Below are 25,717 nucleotides of genomic sequence, written 5' to 3' on the forward strand. Positions count from 1 at the left end.
AGAACCATTACAGAGGTTTACTGACAATCATTCTTCCCATGTGCTGTTTGCAGGTGGAACAGTGTTGGAGTGCTCAGTTAGTGGTATAAAAAGTATGTGGAGGTAGGGAGGGAGAGTCTGAACAACACTTTAGAGTCTGCCAGTTGATAACACCACTATAAGGCGTTATCAGGTTGCAGAACCTAAAGTTTAATTCAGACACTTGGATGGAAAACATTTCTTCTTTTTAACAAATTGGAAACTTTTCTTTGCAAGGTGTGGATATATTGTGAAATAATGCTACATTGTACTTGCCTTGAAGAAAGGAAATTTCTTCCTCCTTTGGTATTCAAACTGGCAAGCTGTACGTTGAAGAGCAACACCACCCTACTATGCAAAAACAACCTTGGTGATGAAGGACTACTATCTACGCACAGTACAGTACTGACAGAAAGGTTTGTTTCATTGGCTTTATCAGTGATGGATGTGAACAAGAAGCTGCCTTGAGCAAGAGCACATCATTATATCCACAACACGCCAGCATCTACTGTTTTTTCTGTTGTTTCAAAGAGAAAATATTCAAATGGACTGTACAAACATTCGTGGACATTGGTTTGGAATCTCTGTTACTTTATTCTCAACCAGTCTGCGAAACTACAAGCTCATTACACTTCTGCAGCTCCCACCTTCCTTGTCCACTTTACAGGTCATTACTAACTGTACTTTATCAAATCATTCAGTAAATTTAGAGTAACAGTAATCCACAGGATTTCTACCCTTCCCTATTGCTAGGTAAAAAAGAAAACAGACAACAAATGAGAGGACAGATCAACATTTACCATTTATCTTAAACATGAAATGCTGAGTGGTGGTTAAGAAGATATAAAGTAAACATAACTGTCACACTAACACTCCCTGATTCTTCCTACTGACAAGTTAAATTGTAATAGTCATTTCTGGATTCAGACCTTCCTTCAACAGAGGCATCCAACGATTCAATATCTATCATTAGCTTATGTTCATCACAATATCTTAAAAAATATCCTACCTCATTACAGGCATTCCTGATCTCTCTCTGTTTCATTCTCTTTCTCTGGGAGGGGGGAAAGAAAGAAAAATGAGAATTCAATAAGGTGGCAACCTTATTTTTCATGCACGACTATGTTCTAGCATAACTGAAAAAGAAACCCAACTGCACATAACTCTTGACTATCTTAGACTGCTGTTCTGACATATGTATGTATGTCAGTACTTGCTCTCTTGAAAACCTGGTGGATTTAAACTGTGTTGCACTGGAACCTCATCCCAGATCTTTAACTGTTGTAGTGGATTTCCTAACAAAGTGAGCGAGGGGAAAATGGCTGCCTACATTCCCCTGTATGAGCCCTAATTTCTTGTCTCTTATTTTCTTGGTCCTTAGACGCAATGTTTGGTGGATGCAGCAGAATTGTTCTGCAGCCAGCTTCAAATACTAATTCTCCAAATTTTGTCATGGAGTTACTCAGAAAGATTGTCATCTTCCCTCCAGGGATTCCCATTTGAATTCCCAAAGCATCTCTGTAACACTTGCATGTCATTCAAACCTACCAGTAACAAATCTAGCAGCCCACCTCTGAACTGCTTCGATGTCTTCCTGGTACAGATCCCAAACGTTTGAGCAGTACTCAAGAACATATTGCACTAGTGTCCCATACATGGTCTCTTTTACAGATGAACCACACTTCCCCAGAATTCTCCCAATAAACTGAAGTCAAACGTTCAACTTCCCTACCACAATCCTCACAAGCTCATTCAATTTCATATTGCTTTGCAACATTATGCCAGATATTTAAACAACGTGAGTGTGTCAAGCAGGACACTACTAATGCTGTATCTGAACATTACGGGTTTGTTTCTCCTAATCATCTGCATTAATTTACATTGTTCTACATTTAAAGCTAGCTGCCATTCATCACACCGACTATAAATTTTGTCCAAGTCACCTCGTATCCTACTACAGACACTCAACTTTAACACATTACCGTACACCGCAGCACCATCAACAAACAATTGCAGGTTGCTGCCCACCCTGCCTGCTAATTCATTCATGTATACAGAGGATAATAGGTGTCCTATCACGCTTCCCTGGGGAACTCCTGACAATACTCTTGTCTCTGATAAACACTTGCCATCAAGGACAACATACTGGGTTCTATTAATTAAGAAGATGGAATACCTGACTTTCCCTGTCAGGATTGTGCAAAAGGATGATTAAGTCTATCTAGATGTGATGTAAACAAAAATTTTGTGCAGATGAAACGACATGAGAAGTGTATTCACGATGAAAACAATAATCTCAAATGACCATTTGGATGGGAAACACATGGTAATACAAATCAATTAACGCAAAACATTGTGGGGAATAAAACAAGAGATGTTGTCCTATATTCAGATAGTAATGGAAGAGAGTTAGCAGAAAAAATATGATATCAGAATGGACTCAGAGCTACAGGTTTCATCAAACCAGGTGCCTGTATGAAAGAAATTTTAAAAGACTGTAATTATAGTAACCACACATGGCAAAATCAGTGCATAGTAATATTCGGTGGTGCAAATGATATCTATAAAAATGAGCTAAGAGAAGCTACTTGGACACTAAAGACAGTCCTAAACAGAATAAAAAATCAAAATGTTATAGGGTTAACTCACAAGCATGATCTACTAGAAGGGTCCTGTGTAAATAAAGAGATCCAGAAAGCCAACAGGATCTATCAAAATATCTGCAGATCCATGGACAACGTTTTCTTTCTTCATACAGCTGATTTGGAAAGACTGTGCTTCACAAAACATGGAATACACTTAAACAAGAAAGACAAGTCCTATTTATGTGAAAAGCTTGGGGAGTTAATGAAAAGTATTTCCATAAACAGTGAAATACATGACCCAATTCCACTGGAGGCAACAGAACATCCAGATAGAAGACATTCCACTCAAACATTCAAACAGCACCTGGCCACTGAAGATATTGAAGATGTAGATGCCACAGAAGAAACAGTTGCAAATGGAGCAGCTTTGATAACATTGGCAGAAGAGGAATCAGTGTCAGCATCAGCAGCTACAACAACAGCAGTAACAACAAGGAATGCAAAACCAGTAATAACAGAAGATCCAGGATGCAGTGAAGTGAACATAAGAACAACAGTGGTGATGGGAGCAGTGTCATTACCACAAATAAGTCAGGAAGCAACAGCTACAGCAGTGGCAACAGTAGAAGATCTATCATCTAGCAGTGTGAACAAAAGATGACCTGTGCCTCCTTCCCATCTAAAGGATTTTTTAATAGAAGGAAGGAAGAAGCAGCACCCCAGATAAGTAACTATAATTATTTAACAATATTTCACCAGAATGTTCAGTCAATAAGGAACAAAGTGCAACAGTTAGAAATTGAACTAGAAGCCATAGATAGCTTGACAGTCTGCATTACTGAACACTGGTGCAAAGGATCTGAAATTGAATACATAGTTTTACCTTCTTATGAATTAGCATGTTATTATAGCAGAACAATAAATAGGAGTGGGGGCTCATGTATTTATGTGAAAAAAGGACTACAGTTCATAGTCAGGAGTGATATGATTTCTTTGAGTGAAGAAAAAAATTTTGAACTTTCAGTAGTAGAGTCAAAAGAACAAAATACCCATAAAATTGTATATACTGTTTTTATATAGGTCTCCTAATGGTGATGTTGAAACCTTTTTCACTAAATTAATACAAGTGTTGGACAAAATATGTAATCCTAAAGTACATATTATTACTTGTGGAGATTTAAATATCAATGTGCTGAAAATGGGTGAAGTCAGCACCAGTTTCTTGAATATCTTGTACAGTTATGGTATCTCACAATGGGTAACAAATGCCACAAGAGTAACCAAACACTCGTCTTCAATAACTGACCATATTCTGTCAGATATTAACCACAAATGCTGTGAAGTAACTGTTAAAAACCTTGGGATATCAGACCACTTTGGTCAAAGTGCAAAACTTAAAATATCTACAAAGTTACAAGCAAAAGTGCTTAACTACAGAAATGGTTTTTTCTAAATCAAAAAGGTGTGAATTTGCAACACAGATGACTGGCCAGACATGGTCAGAAGTATATTCAGGAACACATGTAAATGAAAAATTCAACAAATTCATGAATATATTCAACTTAAAATTTGAGGAAACATTTCCTAAAGTAGTACATTCTGTTGGGGGATCTAGTAGGAAGACTTGGGTGACAAAAGGTATCAGAAAATCCTTTGAAACACTCATATATCTGAGATCTATCAAAAATGATAAGAGTGACCCAGTTTTTTCTCAGCTACAAGAGGACATACAGAAAACTGTTGCAGGAAGCAAAGAGAATCCAAAATGAAAAGACCATACAGAACTCAAACAATAAAAGCAGAGCCATTTGGAATATAGTAAAACAAGAAACTGGTAACTCAAAATCAAAGCAGATGAACATAAAAATAAGAAATAAAGGTAATTTAATAGATAATCCTAAGGGCCTGGCAAACTTTATAAGCAACTACTTTAGTAATCTAGCAACAAAACTGCAAGAAAAGCTTCCTAAAACACAACACACAATGGCAAAGAACTATGTATCTCTCACAATGCTACTGCTACCCACCAATGGAGAGGAAATCAGTAGCATTGTACATAAATTCAAGAGTAAATCATCCACGGGTTTAGATGAAGTTCCAATGTGTATACTAAAAGACTGCATTAGCAGCATAAAAGAACCCTTAGCAGACATTTTACATGAGTCATTCTCATCAGGTTGCTTCCCTAATTATCTAAAGCACGCAAAAATTCTTCCCATACACAAAAAAGGTGATACAGAAAATATAGAGAATTACAGACCAGTTTCATTGCTGCCTTCTTTTTCAAAAATAAAGGAAACTATTATGAAAAACAGACTTATGGACAACTTAAATAAATACCAACTCCTATGCAAAGAACAGTTTGGTTTCAGGACTGGAAAGGGAACAGAAGCAGCTATACAAAAATTTACAAGAGTAGTTCTAGAAGCCCTAGATAAAGGAGAACAAGTAACAGGCATTTTCCTAGATCTCAATAAAGTATTTGATACAGTTGACCATGAAATACTACTAGGTAAACTTGAAGCACTAGGAATCAGTGGGGTTGTAAATAAATGGTTTGGATCTTACCTTGCAGACAGAGTGCAGAGGGTGGAGATATCTCAAATTTCAAGTAGCTCAAATTATTTAGTGAAACATCTTTCAGATGAAGAATACTTGAACATTGGAGTACCTCAAGGGAGTGTGTTAGGCCCAGTACTATTTCTTATTTATATTAGTGATTTCCCACAGTGGGTAATGCAAGGTGAAACAGTGTTATTTGCTGACGACAGCAATATAATAATTACAGACAGCACACCAGAAATGTTAAATGTAAAAGCTGAAAAGGCACTTATGGCAGTTCACAACTGGTCAAATAACAACAAAGTAACCCTTAATGTGAAAAAGACTAATAACAAAAACTTCTATATAAAGAAAAAAACTGAATATGACAAAACTTAAAGTTCACAATGAAACCATAGAGTGTGTAGCCAGCACAAAATTTTTGGGTATATATGTTGATCAACAATTAAAATGGGATGAACATATTAGGGTGCTTGGGAAAAAAATTAGCACAGCATGCTATGCCTTACGAATATTAGTCACGGTGTGCAGTAGTTCTTGCCAGAGAATGACATACTTTGCACACATACATTCTATAATAAGTTACAGCATAACATTCTGGGGTGCAAATGCCCAAAATGTGAAATATGTGTTCAGATTGCAAAAATGAGCAATCAGAATAATGAGCAAGAGTCAGAAAAGAGCACAATGCAGTGAGCTATTTAAAAAATGGGGTATTCTGACAATCCCAAGTGAATATATCTTGCAAACTACAGTTTTCATTCACAAAAATATTGAGCAATATTTAGCAAACAGTTGCATACTTGATCACCAAACCAGAAACAGTAATTGCTTGTACATAGACAGAATGAATAAAACTAAAACCCAAACCACTATGTTTTACCAAAGTGTCAAGATATACAATAAATTGCCAAAAGAAATCAAAAACATAAAGGAACTCTGTAAATTTAAAGCATCCCTTAAAGGATATTTATTAAATAATAGAGAATTCATGCAGCATAAAATTGGCATAAATAAATAATCAGGTTAATCAACTTTGAAGTGGACATTCTAGATTGTAATTTACCCATACAAGTATTATAGGAGTCTTGTGATCCATTTCTTTTGATCGAAGCAGGTTCTTCTGCATTATGTAATTCAATGATGAATTTTGTGTGTAATATACACATATATATTATGAATTTATTATACAGGGTGTTACAAAAAGGTACGGCCAAACTTTCAGGAAACATTTCTCACACACAAAGAAAGAAAATATGTTATGTGGACATGTGTCCGGAAACGCTTACTTTCCATGTTAGAGCTCATTTTATTACTTCTCTTCACATTAATCATGGAATGGAAACACACAGCAACAGAACGTACCAGCATGACTTCAAACACTTTGTTACAGGAAATGTTCAAAATGTCCTCCGTTAGCGAGGATACATGCACCCACCCTCCGTCGTATGGAATCCTTGATGCGCTGATGCAGCCCTGGAGAATGGTGTATTGTATCATAGCCGACCACAATACGAGCATGAAGAGTCTCTACATTTGGTACCAGAGTTGCGTAGACAAGAGCTTTCAAATGCCCCCATAAATGAAAGTCAAGAGGGTTGAGGTCAGGAGAGCGTGGAGGCCATGGAATTGCTCCACATCTACCAATCCATCGGTCACCGAATCTGTTGTTGAGACGCGTACGAACACTTCGACTGAAATGTGCAGGAGCTCCATTGTGCATGAACCACATGTTGTGCCGTACTAGTAAAGGCACATGTTCTAGCAGCACAGGTAGAGTATCCCGTATGAAATCATGATAACGTGCTCCATTGAGTGTAGGTGGAAGAACATGGGGCCCAATCAAGACATCACCAACAATGCCTGCCCAAACGTTCACAGAAAATCTGTGTTGATGACGTGGTTGCACAATTGCGTGCGGATTCTCGTCAGCCCACACATGTTGATTGTGAAAATTTACAATTTGATCACGTTGGAATGAAGCCTCATCCGTAAAGAGAACATTTGCACTGAAATGAGGATTGACACATTGTTGGATGAACCATTCGCAGAAGTGTACCCGTGGAGGCCAATCAGCTGCTGATAGGGCCTGCACACGTTGTACATGGTACGGAAACAACTGGTTCTCCCGTAGCACTGTCCTACAGTGACGTGGTCAACTTTACCTAGTACAGCAGCAACTTCTCTGGCACTGACATTAGGGATATCGTCAACTGCACGAAGAATTGCCTCGTCCATTGCAGGTGTCCTCATCGTTCTAGGTCTTCCCCAGTCGCGAGTCATAGGCTGGAATATTCCGTGCTCCCTAAGACGCCGATCAATTGCTTCGAACATCTTCCTGTTGGGACACCTTTGCTCTGGAAATCTGTCTCAATACAAACATACCGCGCCACGGCTATTGCCCCTTGCTAATCCATACATCAAATGAACATCTGCCAACTCCGCATTTGTAAACATTGCACTGACTGCAAAACCACGTTCGTGATGAACACTAACCTGTTGATACTACATACTGATGTGCTTGATGCTAGTACTGTAGAGCAATGAGTCGCATGTCAACACAAGCACCGAAGTCAACATTACCTTCCTTCAATTGGGACAACTGGCGGTGAATCGAGGAAGCACAGTACATACTGACGAAACTAAATTGAGCTCTAACAAGGAAATTACGCGTTTCCGGACACATGTCCACATAACATCTTTTCTTTATTTGTGTGTGAGGAATGTTTCCTGAAAGTTTGGCCGTACCTTTTTGTAACACCCTGTATATAGCTTGTATTTCATTATCTTATGTGACAACATAACATACATATGTATGTATAATGACGACATCCATACAAAGAAATTTGTTTATGGACGAATAAATAAATAAAATAAAATGTCTTCAAACCACTCACACAACTGTGAACCTATTCCATAAGCTCATACCTTCCTCAACAGCCTGCAACAGGACAGTGTCAATTGTTTTCTGGAAGTCTAGAAATATGGAATCTGCATGTTGCCCTTCATCCATAATTCACAGTATATCGTGTGAGAAAAGGGTAAGCTGAGTTTCGCATGAGAGACACTTTCTAAAACCACACTGATTCATGGACATAAGCTTCTCTGTCTCACAAAAATATATTACATTCGAACTGAGAGTATATTCAAAAGTTCTGCAGCAAACTGATGCAGGGGTATTGGCCTGTAATTCTGCGTTTCTGTTCTTTTGCCTTTTTTACATATAGGAGTCACATGCACTTTTTCCATTTGCTTGGGACATTGCACTGGGTGAGAGATTCACAACAAATGCAAAATGCTAAGGCCATAGACTACTCTTTGAAAAATCGAACTGGTGACTGATTTGTTTTCAACTGTTTCAGTTGTTTCTCTATGCCATGGATGCTTATTACTGTCATCCATACGGAAGTCTGTTCGATGGTCAAACAACAGTACATTTATACGATTCTCCCACATCAATGATTTCTTGAGCATGTAATTTAAAGCTTTGGCATTTGTTTTGTTATCTTCAACTGTCACACCAGATGTGTCGACAAGAGACTTCACGGAAGCCTTAGACACACTTAGTGATTTTATATAGAACCAGAATTTTCTCAGGTTCTCTTCCAAATCTTTTGCTAATGTATGATGGTAGTAGTAGTTGTATGCTTCATGCATAGATCTTTTCACAGATGTACAAATTAACTTTTACTTCCAGAATGAGATTTTCACTCTGGAGCGGAGTGTGCGCTGATATGAACTTTTACTTGTCATCATTTACACTTTCTCTTTTGAACTGAGAGGGCAACAGCATCTGCTTCCTCAGCATTTTCGAATCTCGTTATTAAACCATGGTGGGTTTTTTTCTGTCCTTAATCCATTTATTAAGCACATAATTTTTTAGACCATGATTTACAATATGCTTAATCTTTGCCAATAATTCCTCTACATCCGTCTTAATGGAACTAAGTGATGTCAATTCACTAAGTGAGACATTAATAACTGCTTTTCTGCCATTTCTACCAGAAACACTCTTCCAGCCTTCTTAACTAATTTATTAACTTTCATAACCACATCTGCTATAATGACATCATGATCACTAATCCCCATTTCTATACCGACATTGTCAATAAGGTCCGGCCTATTTGTAGCTACAAGATCCAAGATATTTGAATTATGTTTGGGCTGCTGAACTAGCTGCTCAAGACAGTTTTCAGAAAGCATGTTCAAAAGTACTTCATATGACTGTTTGTAACCCCCACAATGAACCCATAGACATCCCAGTCTGTACTCCAGAGGTTACAGTCATCTCCAACTAGTATTCCATGATCTGGGTATTTGCATGCTAATGACTGTAGACTTTCTTTAAATAACTCTAGAGCTGTCACAGCAGAACAGGTGACAAGTAAAAACATCCAATAGTTAACTTGTTTTCACCCAGACCTGTTACATGTGAGCAAAAAACTTCACTGTCATTCAATTTCGATCTCAATAGAGACAATATTTTTGTAAACTGCAATGAACACTCCTTCTCCTATGGCCTCTAATCTGTCTTTCTGATATATTTTCCATGACTCGCTAAATGTCTCAGATCTTTCCAATTTAGGTTTCAGCCAGCTCTTGGCCCTGAGAATGATTTGAGTGTGAGAACTTTCCTGGAGGGCAGTAAGTTTGGGAACTCTGTTATGAATACTTTGACAATTTACTGATAAAATTTTGGCAGTCAAAGTGTCTTTATTAAGAATGCTGTCACACTTCCCTTGCTGTGTATCAACTAGCAAGTGTTCATCAGAGTACATCAAACTACCCCCTAGCCTAAAAAACCCTCATGTGCACTACACAAGTATTCCACAACTCGAGAAGTGCTTCCTTTGTGTAGTGCAATCCTGACCTATCCAGGGGGGTCCTACAAATCCCCAAATGATAATGCAGGACTAGAAATCTGCAGCCAAGACCATCACTGAATTGACAAATCCTTTGGCTCAGATCCTGCCGCCTGCCCTATGACACTAGGAGGGCCCGACCACTCCCCACCTCGGCTAACCCTACATAAAGACTACCCAAGCACATTTCAAAACTTTACCAGTAGATTAAATGATGATAGGAGAAAGACTCATTAAGATGTAGTGCCATTTACACAAACTGACTCACCTGGAAACCCTATAACTTTGTATTAATGCAACTGGATATTTACCACTCCTGAAAAATGCCACCCACAAACTAGGAACAGGGCAGGGAGTGTGAGGAATTGGGTCTTACACTGAAGTATACCCAGCGGAAGTCCACTGTGTCACCTGCCACAAATCCCAAAGTTAACAGACAAGATGTCTGACACTGGTTGTGAATACTCTGTAAGATGCAATAGTTTAAACTGCCGTAAAGTTCTGCATAGTGTACCAGTTACATCTCACACTGAAGTGAACTATGTGTGAACGAAATATCCTCTACCCCTATTTCTTCACTATAATGCTTACCTCGCAATGGCCTCCAGTAAATCTCAAAATCAATTTGGCGTAGACTAATCTGTACAACACACTGTAACTTTCCCATAAATTTTTGATTATTTATTAATTTTCTTTTCTTTTTTAATTCATTAGATTTAACAGTTTGCTCCAGGTTGTTTCCCGGATGACGCACTCTTCTGCAGTGTACCTCAAGATGAAAGTGAGACATATTTAACCAGTACATTTCCTTGCTGTACACGCACTGCTTATAGATACTGATGTGCTGCGCTCTCATAGGTGAACATTTACCTCTTTTATGCGCATGTTACATGAAGCAGTCATATCCCTAAGGAATGTTGTGGGTCAAGCTGCAACACAGCCTTCACAACCAGCCATGTTGTATGGAGGTCAACTGCAGTTGCAATTCTAAAGCTGGATGTCATAATAATGCTGCTGCAAACTGTTGTCAGGCCACTAGAAAACCAGCAATACTGTATTCAGTTACCATACCGGTATACAATGCAGCATAGTGTGGCATTCCACAGTCAAGTATGTGACTGGACCCTGCCTACTGTAACAATAAACTCCACTGTGGAGTATAAATATTCTTCGCCCAGTTGGCAAAATTATTTGGTATCATGCAAGCTACAATCACAGTTGGCTAAACTGCACTTATGGTGCCAGTGATTGTTCTGCTGTGTGCTGCCATTGCTGTTGGTTGAAGCTAATCAGGCAATAGTATGCAGTAGCCAATGAAAATCTCTGAATCTAACAACCTGTTTTGGTAGAAGATACAAACATAGAGAGCATGACATTGACAATTACTGATTCGGCTATTATGGTTAACAAGGTTGGTTATTGTTCTTGGAATTTGGTTTTCTTGTCTGGTTTGTTTCTCAGGATATGACAGGATTTACTGCAAAATTGTTTACAGTTTGAGAGATGGTGAAGCCAAGGAAAAGTGGCTGTGATGATAGGTTGATCTGTAGCATAGCCTACGGTCTAATTTAGGTTGAAATGTTAGCTTGGTTGTGAGTTGGCAAAGCCAACGAATGTGACTGGACGAAAAGTGGTTGACTGATGGTGAGTTGGCAAAGCCAACGAATGTGACTGGACAAAAAGTGGTTGACTGATGCACTGAATTGTAGCATAACATGATGATCGTTTCAAAAACTTGCGTCGTATTTTCAGAATGTCCTGATATCTGTGATGTTGGTTAAGCAGGAACCCAGCAGTACAGTTCAAATTTTACATAATATTCTGTTTTACATATCAGCGTTCTGCACTATATATTCCATTATACCACCACATAATTTCATACAGTTCACATCATGACAGCACTTATCAAAACTATTTTCTCAGTGGTTCTGCCATATTGTGTAATCTGTTGTGTTCACTTTCCATCATTCATCCTGTAAACAGTTAACAAATCCAGCATACAAGAGAAAATACACTGACACCACAAGTATGCTTTTGCTGGCACTCTCTCCTGATCAGTCATTGGTCAGCCGTACTGTCTAGTCCACATTGGCCCTCTCTGAGCAGTGGTGTCTACAAGCTGCAAGCCAGTCTGTTGATTTTGAACATGGTCCTCCAGCATGGTGGCCACTATCACGTGACATGTCAGCAACTCTCCGAGGATACCGAGTTCAATCCAGGACAGCTGCATGTTTCCACCAGCTGCCACAGGCCACAGGCAGTGTACACCAAATGCTTGTTTACTGTGCTGTGTAGCTGACATACTATTGGATCAGCAATGGCACTGTTGTCACCAGCTGCTGTTGAGCTGCTTCAGCATTCAGCCATATGAATGTCACACATTGCCTGTGGATTGCTGGCTCCATCATGACAACAACCACTATACTGATGTACGGAGTCAGTGGGCAATAAATGAAGTACAAATTGTCCTTACATTCCTACTTTCACATCCATTACAGTACTGAAGAAGAATGGAAGCACAATACTGTTCTGACTAAGTGTCTGAACCAATCTGGAAGAAACAGCTAATGATTCGTGTAATCTTGCTGGTACATTTTCAGCAAGAGGTGGAGCATAGAGGAAACCTCCATGTGGTGCCTCTGGCACTGAGTGTTTCACTGGCTAAATTCTCTACCACATGAGGAATGCATCGTAAGGTGCCAGAACAATTTTTTTGTAGACCATCTGTGACAATGATGTCAATTAACACTCAGGAATCATATTCATCCAAAGATTACACACAATCCCAAAACTGGATTACTGAAACATGTGATATTCTATGTGAACCAGAGGTGCAAACAAATCTCTCTGACATATGAACCACATGGAAGAATCTCTTTGTTGAAGAATTGGAAGTGCCATCATACCAGAGACTGAAGTTGTACGAGCTGGTAGTACCAGCATAGATGATCATTGCAACAGTGATAAAAAATTGTAGAGTCATCTTTGTGCACAAAACCAACTAAAATCCCATTCCAGTTTACTAGTCTCACATCTTTTAAGCTATCAGATATCAACATTGTGATAGAGGCATTTTAGCACTATAATAAGGCATGGGCCGACATTGATAAGAATGGTGAAAATATTGAAAACTGAGTACAGGAACATAAACTCAAATTGATTAATGATACTGTTTAATACACTCCTATCACATATTAGATGTCTTCATGAACAACCGCCAAAATTCAAAGAAATTCTCAAAGAGTAGGTAATAGAGAAATCTTTTTATATGGTTGATGAATTTCTGAGACACAATGAGCATAATGCTAAACTTACAATTATTTTAGAACAAGATTTGATGAATTTTATGTCAGAATATTTAATTTAAACACAGTTGTGATGCACGACTTAACAATGTGTATAATGTCTGCATCTTTTTTTGCCATTGGTAACTTTACAATTGTTTTGGAACTAGTTCTGATCAATTTTATGTCAGAAGTTCTATTTTAAACATGGTTGTGTTCTTCCACTCAAGAACAATGTAACCTGTAATGTCTGTGTCACATTTTTCATCTTCATTGTCTCCTCAAATATATGTTAAGTTTTAATTTCTACTACTCTCATATTATTTTGGGCACTACCATAGACAAGTGAATAATTGGTTTTTGTATTCAGGTATCCTTCCATTCGAGATTTTACTTACATTATATTGTTATTGTCATGTAAGTTATACTTGAACTCTGTACAATTTGCCATGTTACATATCCCTGCAACTTACTCGCTACCTGGATCTACACAACACAAAATAAATAAAAAATAAAAATAAATAAATAAAAACTAAAGTTTTTCCTGATTTCACAGATATGTGGCTACTACTCAAACTTAATTTCTGTCTCTGAAAATAAGTGCCAACATACAACATGGGCTGCCAGTCTGCCAAACTGTTGCCTCAGTAAGACTTTCAATCGTCCTGTTTAAAATAAGATTACATTTTGAGACAGCAAATTGGGTTAAATTTTCTGAACAGATATTGGCACAGCTGTAATAAACATCAAATCACTGCCATACAGTTATAGACTTTTATGAGAGATGTTCAATAATCATCACAAAAAATAGGAAAAAATCCCAAAGGACTGTAGAACTACATGCCTACTTGTCATGAACTATGAACCAGCAAACTGTTACAACAATGTGTCTCATTATATGTACGGGATCCTTTCAATGAAATACTGTCAAACTAGGAAAAGTCATAACTGAAGTAGTAAAAACAGTAAACAAGGAAAGTGGATGACAACTGTTGAAAGTACAAATTAAGAAGTTGTGAGAATTAGAGACTGATTAAGAATCAAAACAGAGACCCAACAAAATCTAGGACTAGCTCAATGTCACTGCAGATAAAATGGCTCTGCAACTTCTTGCTTCTCATGGGAAAAAAATTAAAGGTGGTAATTTAAGGAAGAAAAACATGTATCACACTAAAAGAACAACTGGAGGCAGCAGTGATCAAATCTAGATGTGGTAAAGCTACTGGAATAGATGAGATATTAAATGAACAGAGAAAACATTTCCATGGCTCAAGGCTAAAGTATACACACTATTAAAACTGAGAAAAGACTCAGCAAATCCTAAGAGCTATTGACTAATATCACTTCTAGCATACAAAACCTCTGAATGTATAAATTGACAGATCAAATCAGTAGCCGAATTGATTTCATGGGAGATAAATCATGTACAGCACAAATACTTCACCTTATCCAATCTATAGAGAACTGAGGAAAGTAACAGGTGTGGTACTCATTGACATAATAGCCTAGCTGAAAAACTTTCCAGAGTAACAGAGAACACTAGTCTCACCAAAATAATATCATTCTTACTATGTGACAGGAAAAAGAAGCAAGTGCACCATTCCATCTGCAAAATAAAGGATCCTGGCAGACTCAACTGAAGTGGGTGCATGCTAACACAGACTCACTAACCTAGCTAAGTAATGCAATCAATTAACCAATCATTCACTTTAATAAATCACGGTGAGATGCTTAAGCAGCAGGTCCAGAGGATAAACAACTTACTTCGCAAACATAGGCATACCACATAGGCAGCAAGCACTTCTATTTGCATACTTCAGCTTCTGCACTGTGATAGTCTGCAATTGTATATGCTTGCACTGAATAACACATAAATAATTATTATTGAATGAGTCAAACTCACTTCACTTGAAAAGCTCATGACATAAATTGCTCTATCAAATGTCAGGAGAAAATCCTGCACAGATGCTGAATAATGGAAAATCCAGGACAGAATGTAACAGTGCTATGAAAAGGATAGTTGCTACTTACCATACAGTGGAGATGCTGAGTCGCAGATAGGCACAACAAAAATACTGTCAGAAAGTGAGCTTTCAACCAACTAGGCCTTTGTCAGTGATAGGCAATGTACACACATATACCCATGCAAATGTAACTCACACATATATGACCACAATCTATGGCTGTTGAGGCCACAGCAGCCAGAGATGGCAGTCACGTGTATGCATGTTGTCTATCTACGACGAAGGCCATGCTGCCCGAAAGCTCACTTTCTGAAAGTCTTTTTGTTGTGCCTATCTGCGACTCAGCATCTCCACTATATGGTGTGCAGCAACTTTCCCTTTAATAATATTGTTACACTGCACATATGTTGAATTTACAAACTGCCTGAAAGGCAGTAAGGTTCCCCAATGGATACACTTACTGCATGTCCCAACTTTGGTGAAGGAGAAGCTACCTGATGAACACTAAAGAGCTCACACAAGCACCAAAAAATGATTATATGGACCAATGAAAGAAAACTTTGGGCAGGATGAATGACTTTGTGAAGCCTGTTGAAGAAAATAGTGCAGAGCATCAGTATGGTTGGTCTGTCTGGGGAATCTTTAGTAATTTGCACACTTTTTCATTTTGATTAGATTAGATTAGATTAATACTAGTTCCATGGATCGTGAATACGATATTTCGTAATGATGTGGAACGAGTCGAATTTTCCAATACATGACATAATTAGGTTAATTTAACAACATACTTAAGTTAATATAACTACTTTTTTTTTTATTTTAATTTTAAAAAGAAGCGAACTTTTTCCACTGTAAACAAGCTGTAAGTACACAGCTTCACACTAAAAATATAACAGCAAGTCAAGTAATGAGTGGAAACCGGAAATGTCAATTTTACTTCCTACAAAGGCTATAGTCAGTGTTTACTGGGAGCACATATTGCTGATTAGGAGAAAATAATAATTAGTGAATACTAAACATGACTTCTGAGCAAACTGCATAAAAAACAGGCACAAAGAGACATTACTGCAAATGAGAAAGATCGCATTTGGACAGGTAAAAGGTAAATGCACCCCCCCCCCCCCCCCCCCAAAAAAAAACTGCTTTAGCAATAAGAAAACTGGGATTTAAATCAGAAATTACTGGAATATTGGCATTTTCCCCTTACCTGTCATCCTATGATTTCCACACATTTTATCTTCTAAGAAAAATTGTGACTTAAAAATTGAGAGGAAAATGAAGAGGTTATGGCAGTTGTAGGTGGCTATTTTGTAAACCTTCCAGAATGACTCACCAGTGATGCAGCCTATGCAAAAATTAAAAAAAAAGTAAAAGCAAATAAAAAATACATTGGATAAATTGACCTACATACGACAACATAAAAAAGTTCCTTCTGATTGATGGACACAATCTTTCACTGTCTGTACAAAAAAACTTCCCTTTTGTCTTGAACATTCAGTGCACCAGGATAATCTTATCTAAAGTAGCATTTGAAAACACAGTTCAACACTTCTCCTTTTGTTTTGCTACCACTGATATCAGTCCTGTTACGTCTATAAGAGCTTGGAGACTAATTATGGTGCAGTCAACAACCTGTAGAGATGACCAGAATTTGTAGTATGTACATCTTTTGTATTGCACCTGTAGTATACTGCTTCCAATGTGACATTCTCTAAATTATTCAATAAATAAAAATTGCCTTTTATATAATCACAAAATTTGGTGATACTTCAACTGGAGCAGCCATAACTAGCACAGAAAATCTTTTCATTCCAGAACAACACTTACACCTAATGCCCTCAATTATTTATTGAACATACTTGCACTTTACAGCATCCTCTAAATATCATGGACTTCCACGACGTTTTAACCCAAGTGGAATCATCCTGTCCCTTATCCTAGTCACGGTATTCCATATTTTCCTTTCTTTTCTGCAGAGAACATTCTCATGTCTTTTCCTATCACTCTACTCAATATCTAATGCACTTTTCATTTTGAATAACAAAAGCTGAAAGGTAAATTCAGAAATACTGTAACATACAATTGACCAATCTCTGATGAGCTCTAGTGTACAAAAGACAAATCTCCAATGCGAATGTTAGCATGCATAATAAGCACAGATCATGCATCAACTATGAAAAATGCAAAGATTGAAGATGGAGGAACGCACTATGTAACTCTTACCTAAATATGTACAAAAGTTGTGAACAAAATTCACCATCAAAACATAATGTGTATAACGGAAATGACACTGTTCCATACTGATAAATATGAAGGCAAAGAAAATGAGCATAAGGAAATGCTGGCTCAACTTGAGCATTCAATACTTTTTGTCTGCTTTGACCTGTGATGTATCTGTGTTGTCTGGTGTCATTATAGTGCAGCTTATGAGACATGTATCATGTATGCACAAAGCATATTAGACTTTGTGGTGGCATGCTCTAGTGTCGGAAGTTTATGTTTCTAAACTGCTCGCAAGTATTGTTAGTGGTATTTAAGTCCTCAAGTACTGTCTGTGGTTACAATTATGATAATAATGGATAGTTTGTAGCAGTTTGTTAGTGAGTTATTCTGATGTTGGCAGTTACTGGTGATAGAGTCATCTTCAGATTTGTAGTAATTAGTGTGGTGTATTGAACACAGTTCAAGATTTCATTTTATGTATTGGTGGTTGTGGATGTGGCACAAAGTCACAAGTCAGGTCCCGGCAAGCCGCAGTGGGGGATGAAAGGAGCATGATTAAATTCCTACAGTTATTTGTTGAGTAAGTGAAGTGTTTGTAAAGAAGGTTTGACACTGGCTAATGTTGCTGTCTCTCAGCTCAGGCACCAGTTTGTGTGGTGCTGTCCACGGGACAACGTATGGCAATCTGCCCAATGGGGTGCCTGGTTTGAGAGATTGTGTTGATGACATACTGTTCTTGCTATCACTAGATATGTGTGTCAAATTACTTTAGTGGTAAGTACACTTTTATAGTTTTATTTTTTTATTGTAGAATGTATAGTACATCTGTTTATGTACATAATTGTGTGTTTCTTGTACATCAGAATTTGTGTTACTGCAATTTCTTGATTATGTCATTGTGTGTTGATAATTACCTTGAAAATATCAAGTGACTTGATTTAGAATTTTTGAACTGTATCAGTCTTATGAGGTGAGCTATATGGGTCAACTGATGTAGTCAATACTGCCATTTGTTAGTTTTCACCATTTCTCAGTACATGTATTGGTCTTCCTCTTTGGCTATGCATAGTATGATCTGTTTTAGTATTTTTACAGTAGTGGAAATTTGTGATAAGGTTTTATGGGACCAAACTGCTGAGGTCATCGATCCCTTTTTATAGTACGAGGGTAATTCCAAAAGTAAGGTGTCCCATTTTTTTATAAGTACATAGTCTTATTTAATTCTAGAATGGTTTACATCAGTTTACAGCTTGAACATTTAGCTATTTTTCGACATAATCACCACTTATGTCGATTCATTTTTGTACACGCTGTGGCAGTTTTTGTATGCCCATGTTATACCAGCTCGCCGCCATGCTGTTCAGAAAGTTATGAACCTCTTATTTCACCTCGTTGGCACAGCTGAATTGCTTTCCGGCCAAATGTTCTTTTATCCTAGGGAAGAGGTGATAGTCACTGGGCACCAAGTCAGGACTATAGGGTGGGTGGGTGATTATGTTCCATTGAAATTGTTGCAGGAGAGCAACGGTTTGCTGAGCGATGTGTGGGCAAGCTTTGTCATGGAGAATGTGTACGCCCTTGCTCAACATTCCTCTTCTCTGGTTCTGAATTGTCCGTTTGATTTTTTTCAGTCTCACAGTTCCTGTCAGCATTAACTGTGGTCCAAGCGATTCAGCTCCGATGACAAGGTGAAAGAAGAGGTTCACAACTTTCTGAAGAGCATGTCAGCGAGCTGGTATGGCATGGGCATACAAAAACTGTCACAGCATCTACCAAAATGCATCAACAGAAATGGTGATTACGTTGAAAAACAGCTAAATGTTCAATCTGTAAACTGATGTAAACCATTGTAGAAATAAACAGGTTTATGTAATTCTAAAAAAAAAAATAGGAGACCTTACTTTTGGGATTACCCTTGTAGTATCAGTCTTTTAAATTGAGCTGTGTAGCTTAACTGATGTTTTTGATACCAGTTACAGTTTATTTGCTTTTACTGTCTGGTTTTTTTTGTTTTCTAAAACTATTGCTTCGTTGCTTATAGCACTGTTGCATTTTGTTTTTGTTTTATTGTCAATGTGATTTTGGGAGGCCTATGTGATTTTAGTTTTTTTCCTGCACAAAATTCCCACTTTCCCACAGCAGTCCTAATAGCTTTACAATAAATTATTAAGAATTAGTATGATGCTGTACTTGTTTATATTTTTGTGCCATGGATATGTTTAAGGCTATTGGTCACCATCTTGAAATCAAGTTTGTGTTGCATCTTAGGGCTTGGTACGGTGTAGCAGATCAGTTCTAATAGGTGATACTGAACACCACATTTTATCAGAAATGTTAACACAACACAGTTGAATATCCCGAATGAACTTAAAATTATTTGATTTGCCACTTAGTGATCACAACAGCAATGTGTGAGCCAAAAATACTTCAATTTAGAAAATAGAAAGTACAGAATGCTGTTCTGAAAAACTTGGTGGACAAGTGAACAGTTTTGATATTTCAAAAACCTAAATGTCAAGCAAAAGCAACAAATACAATCAAACAGTACATTAAAAGAGTCCAGTAATGAAATTTTCATTTTCTTTCCAATATATGAAACATAATTAATAATTTTCCTGTTTGTCGTATTCTCCACAATGTAAAAATTCAAATACTGAACCTGTAAAATGCATTTATGATTACAATCTTATTTTTTTCCCAAAAGATTACTTTCATTTCTCCTACCTCTCCAGTAATTTTGTTCACATTACTTCCCCATTTACTCTTGACTTTCATAACTTAAAAGGAAATGTTACCTACGTGTGTTTGTTATATTTATACATTATGTTATGCATTATGCACAAAGAATCAGTTTTACAATCCAGCATTGTTAAAAACACAGCCACATGGAATGTACATTCAATAAAGGAATTTAGGGGGGGGGGGGGGGGGAATGAACTAGGGAGACTGAACATAAAGAGAAGTGGTAAGTAAAATTATATGGATGCAGCACAGTGAGTAGCAGTTATGGGACTATTAGAGACAAAATTTGGCAATAAAACAAATTTTACTTGCAACTGTACCAGGATTTAAATTTTTTGATGCTTGGATGTACCTCCCCATGTCTTGGCTGTATTTTATTTCAACTGCATCACAAGCACAAACAATTTCATTACTTTCTTGGTATGTTTTTCTTGGTAACTTTTGTTGGAGACTAAACAGGTAGGGCTTCTCAGTTGCTGCATTTCTAGACTCTGTTTTTCCTTGCAACTCAATTATCTGTTTCTTTACAGACTGGCATTTCTCTGCAGGCAATGACGCTAGTTCCAGAGCTTTTAATGCACCCTACAAATATTTCAGAGAAAGTTTATTTATTCCAAAGTTTGGGACACTTTGTTATAAAGGCAATACAATCTGTAATTACCGTAAAAGTTTCGAATGCGTCTTCAAATCTGTTCATTCTCAGAAAGCATTTACCCTTCCTTTCTAGTAGTTTGTAATGTAAATTAGCAGGGTATCTATACTTAAATGCTAGATCAATGTCCTTAAGACATGAAGCACTGTCGCCTAACGAAAATGCAACAGCTGATCTGTTGGCAAACCCTAACGATAGCTCGTTACTGTCTCCTTCAGTGTCTGCTAACTGAACAACTGGAGAAAAAGCTATGCCTCTGTTGTACAAACTGAGTGCTTTACGATCGTCCTTCTGTTGATAAGCGCGATTGCCTTGCATCCTATATTCTGCTGCTATGGTATCAGACTTTTTGTCTTTACGGCACAACGGTAAAGTCAGAATATTGTACTGTCTCAGCAATTCCATTACGAATGACACACGGTTACTATCTCTCTCGAAAGATGAAAACATCTTCGACACTTCTTCCACTTTATTATCAGTTTTTAAACATTCACAAAGCCGGTAAAATGCATCGATTGGTTCCATCATTCTTTTCCCTTCCGTTAGGCAGATTACTGATGCGAGGAGTAAGTCGTATCCATGAGTCGACTCTTAAATGTTGCAAGAAACCTTCACCTCCTCAATGAAGCGTATACATGAAACCACACAAAACACAAACCAAACTTCAGGGCCCAAATTCCAACACACATCTAGCTAAAGCCATGTGACCTACACTTAAACCAGATGAAAATAAACATTGGAAGGGTGGTGGGGGGGGGACACACTCAACGCCACTTGCAGTTGCTTGATAATCGACCTATCGATAGCTCCCTTCATTGTGCCTCCGCGATAATCGGTAACCCACAGCCTCCTTGTGGGCAAATTGCTCATTTTGCTCAGGATTTCATAGAACAATTGGACGCCATATTTTCGTCGCATACAATGATATCTACACATACAAGTGTTAAACGAGAGATTGCGAGAAATCAGTTACAGAATGCGAGAACTTTGTCTACTGGCATTTTATTTTCGTGTGTGTGAATTTGTGGTGGCGATGTTTATCAGAAGGATCGTCATTGTAGTTAACGTGAACATTTGTTGCGATCTATGGTAGAAGTATGTTTCTCCATGACGGAATGTTTAATAGGCAATAAATAAATACACAAGCGATTTCCGAGTGAATGGTTACGCAGGAACCTAAGAGGACAGCTTGAATTGGTGCGACTGAAACGAGCAACAATAAAATTCATATTCTTCGTTCTCACAAATATTTAGTTATTTTATTTCCGAATACGTGCCGCCTTTCTAGAGCGTGCACCAATCTAAGTAGACAGTTTGAATTGCAGCGAGTGAAACGAACACGAACCTAAGAGTACAGAGTACAGTGGGCAGAAGCCTAAGGGTACATTAGGCGTGAACGTAAGAGTACAACTTTAATTGCTGCGACTGAAACGAGCAGCGATTTTCGAGTATGTGGTTAGGCAGGAACCTGAGAGGATGGCTTAAATAACATTCATAATGTCGCAGAGGAAGCCGAACAGCGCAGGTGCCGTAGTGCAGCCGGCACGGTAACTCAGCGTGTTGGGTCAGAGGGTTACGTGCCCTCTGCGAAAAAAGAAAAAAAAAACACCCTGAGTCAATCGATCAACAACGAACATAAATGGATGTCTTACGACGTCTGCCCCGAGCAGATGCAACGAACAAAAGCGAACAAAATGAGATTAAAAAAAAAAAAAAAGTAGTGTAGTGGTTATGATGCTAGATTGTTGCATGGAGGGTCATAAGTTCAAAAATCACTTGAACTGAAACATTTTAATTTCTATCTTCAGTTCGAGGACATTCTAGAAGTATCCAAAAATGGCAAGATCCGTTGTACTGGAATGTTCTGTAAATGTATATATACAGTATGTGTTCTGGCCGGAGGCAGATCGCTCCGCGCTCTTGTATGTGCAAGTGCTGAATAAACCTTCGTTAAGTGAAGTTAGTGTCCGTCATTCATCTGCTTACACTTTCCTCTACGTGACATTATTCTGGTGGAGAGGCTTGGTATTGGAACTTGTGATACCGCACATTATCGACGACACAGTGGCTCCCATCAGGCCACGACAGAGCTGCCGTTTACGTGGCGAGAAACCCGAGTTCGAGCCGTATTCAACAGATTGAAATCCATCGGAGACAGAAGAAGAAGAGGACGTCACAATGACAGCAACTGTGTGCCACCACATGAGACATCCTTCTGGGTTCTCTGGTGACAATGGCCAAGATCCAAAGAAGTGGCTGAAGGTATATGAGCATACGGCCAAATGTAACAAATGGGATGATACCGAGTGTTTGGCTAACGTATTTTTCTACTTGGAGGGCACTGCCAAGCAATGGTATGAGAACAACGAGGAGAAGTTCACAAGCTGGGAAGTATTCAGGCGGAACTGCGCAAGTATTTCAGCGACACACAACAACAGAAGTACAAGGCTGAAGGTAAATTAAAGTGCAGGGCACAGCGTCCAGGAGAAACGACAGCATCCTACATTCAAGACGTCTTGGAGCTGTGTAAAATAGTGGATCCTAGAATGAAGGAGGAAGATAAGGTTGCACATCTCATGAAGGGTGTTGCTGAGGATATGTATCAAGCCCTACTCCTGAAGGAGTTTTCGACAGCAGACGACTTCATAAAATGGTGCCAGTATATCGAGACAATGCATCAAAAAAGAATTACATGCATGAAGTTTGAACGGCTTCCAAACTTCGTATCGATGTCTGCGATGGAGGAAGAAACTGATTTCACAAGCGTTCTTCGTCAGGTAGTGAGAGAGGAAGTTTAGAAGGCACTTGGACTGCATGGCGAGCAAAAAACCGAGACGTATCAAGAGGTCATAAGGGAGGAAGTGGAACAGTCATTGAACCCAATCTCTCGTCCTTCATTTCCCTTTAAAACAGTAAAAAAGTCGAGAACTAGGAGAAGTTACGTTCCTACAATGCCGCATGAGGAACCTGTTTGGGCACCAAGGAAGACTGATATCTGGAGGACCCAGGATAACCAACCAGTACGTTTCCAGTACGCACGACCGGGACATGTGGTGCGCTATTGTCGAGAAAGGCGACGGATATTTGATGACACCCGCCCCAGAAGAGAGCAGATCGATCTTAGCTGACGCCAACTCCAGGACGACGAAGATGAACACGAAGATGTGGCTGCAGGACGACGTAGGTCACCATCGCCGCAAGCTAGCCGCTGGAGAAGACGCTCTCCAACACGCCGATCAAGGTCTCCATCGTCGTTTAGAAGCTCCAGTCGATCACCCATTGCAAACTGGAAAACTATAGGGTGCGAGCTTCCTTGGAGGTGAGGTCGCTGAAGAGAAAAATCCCACGCCGTCGATCACTATAAAAATGATTGGAAACTACGTCGATATCCTCATGGATGGCAGACCAGCCCCAGCTCTTGTGGACTCTGGAGCATCATATTCTGTCATTTCGGAGAAGTATCGTTGCCAGTTGCAGAAAACCATATTTGTCGACAGCAAAACTGCTCTGCTGAAGGTGGCTAATGGGAAGTATGGTTCAAATGGCTCTGAGCACTATGGGACTCAACTGCTGAGGTCATTAGTCCCCTAGAACTTAGAACTAGTTAAACCTAACTAACCTAAGGACAGCACAAACATCCATGCCCGAGGCAGGATTCGAACCTGCGACCGTAGCGGTCCTGCGGTTCCAGACTGCAGCGCCTTTAACCGCACGGCCACTTCGGCCGGCAATGGGAAGTATGTAAAACCTACAGGAAGATGTGTCATTTGTGTGGTTACAAGTGGCCATACACAGCCTTTAGAATTCATCATCTTACAAGAGTGTAGCCATGATGTCATTCTCGGATGGGACTTTTTGAAAGCGTCTCAAGCAATTGTAGATTGTGGTCGCTCGAAGATTATGCTAGACGAGATGAGATACTGTGGACAGGAAGATGCGCATCTGAGTGTGTGGAGACTATGCGTGCTGGATGAAGTGATCATTCCTGCAGTCAGCTCTAGGAAGGTAGCTGTCATGTGTCATGCCATGCATCAACCCATGAATCTTGTAGTGGAATGTAAGAGAAGTATACCACTGAAGAATAACATGGTCATACCAGCCTGTGTCGTCTCGTTTAAGAAGGATTCGGTGAATTGTGAATAGTTAACTGTCACCGAAAACCGCAGACCTTCCAAGACGCATGTGCATAGCGAACACTGAGCCGTTAATTGCAGAACAGCTGAGCATCATAGAAACCTCCCATGCTGAGTCTGTGGGTGAAATTAGCGCTACCACTAGGAGACAAGGTCTTCTAGCTCGACTATCACCAGATCTCACTAAGGAACAACAGAAGAAGCTACTTGCCATTCTTCAAGTGTTCTCTGAATGCTTCGATCCACAGGTGAAGAGAAAATTAGACAAATCGGCGGTGAAGCACTGAATTAGCAGAGAACATACCATGTGTCAGCAACGGAACATCGAATAATTCGCGACGAGGTAGAAAAAATGATGAAGAATAACATTATTCAGCCTTCGCAGAGCCCATGGTCGTCACCAGTGGCTCTCGTCACGAAGAAGGATTGCAGTTTTTGTGTTGAATACAGGAAGCTTAATAAGATAACTAAAAACGACGTCTACCCTCTTCCACGAGTTGACGATACACTAGATTGTCGGAAGGGGGCTAAGTTTCTCTCAACCATGGACATGTACTAGGGATACCGGCAAATTGAAGTAGATGAGGCTGATCGTGAGAAAACTGCATTCATCACCCCTGAGGACCTGTATGAGTTTAAGGTAATGTCGTTCGGTTTGTGTAATACACCAGCAACTTTTGAACGGATGATGG

At 38.9% G+C, this 25,717-nt stretch overlaps 1 protein-coding gene across 2 annotated transcripts in view; it reads right to left on the reverse strand.

The window, feature by feature from the left end:
- The window catches only part of LOC126458301 (SET and MYND domain-containing protein 4-like), a 35,058-nt gene extending 13,402 nt beyond the window's left edge, over positions 1-21,656 (reverse strand). Inside the window, exons 1-3 of one of the 2 annotated variants that reach the window (XM_050095246.1) lie at positions 20,902-21,656; positions 20,561-20,822; positions 16,483-16,620 (exon numbers count right to left, since the gene is read on the reverse strand). In XM_050095246.1, the coding sequence (XP_049951203.1) occupies positions 16,483-16,620; positions 20,561-20,822; positions 20,902-21,420 (919 nt within the window). In that variant the 5' untranslated portion in view covers positions 21,421-21,656. The remainder of the gene's footprint in view (positions 1-16,482; positions 16,621-20,560; positions 20,823-20,901) is intronic. The other variant, XM_050095247.1, reaches the window with a different exon arrangement.
- Between the last annotated feature and the right edge of the window lie 4,061 nt (positions 21,657-25,717).

This window comes from Schistocerca serialis, chromosome 2 (genome assembly GCF_023864345.2).
Source record: "Schistocerca serialis cubense isolate TAMUIC-IGC-003099 chromosome 2, iqSchSeri2.2, whole genome shotgun sequence".
Lineage (NCBI taxonomy): Eukaryota > Metazoa > Arthropoda > Insecta > Orthoptera > Acrididae > Schistocerca > Schistocerca serialis.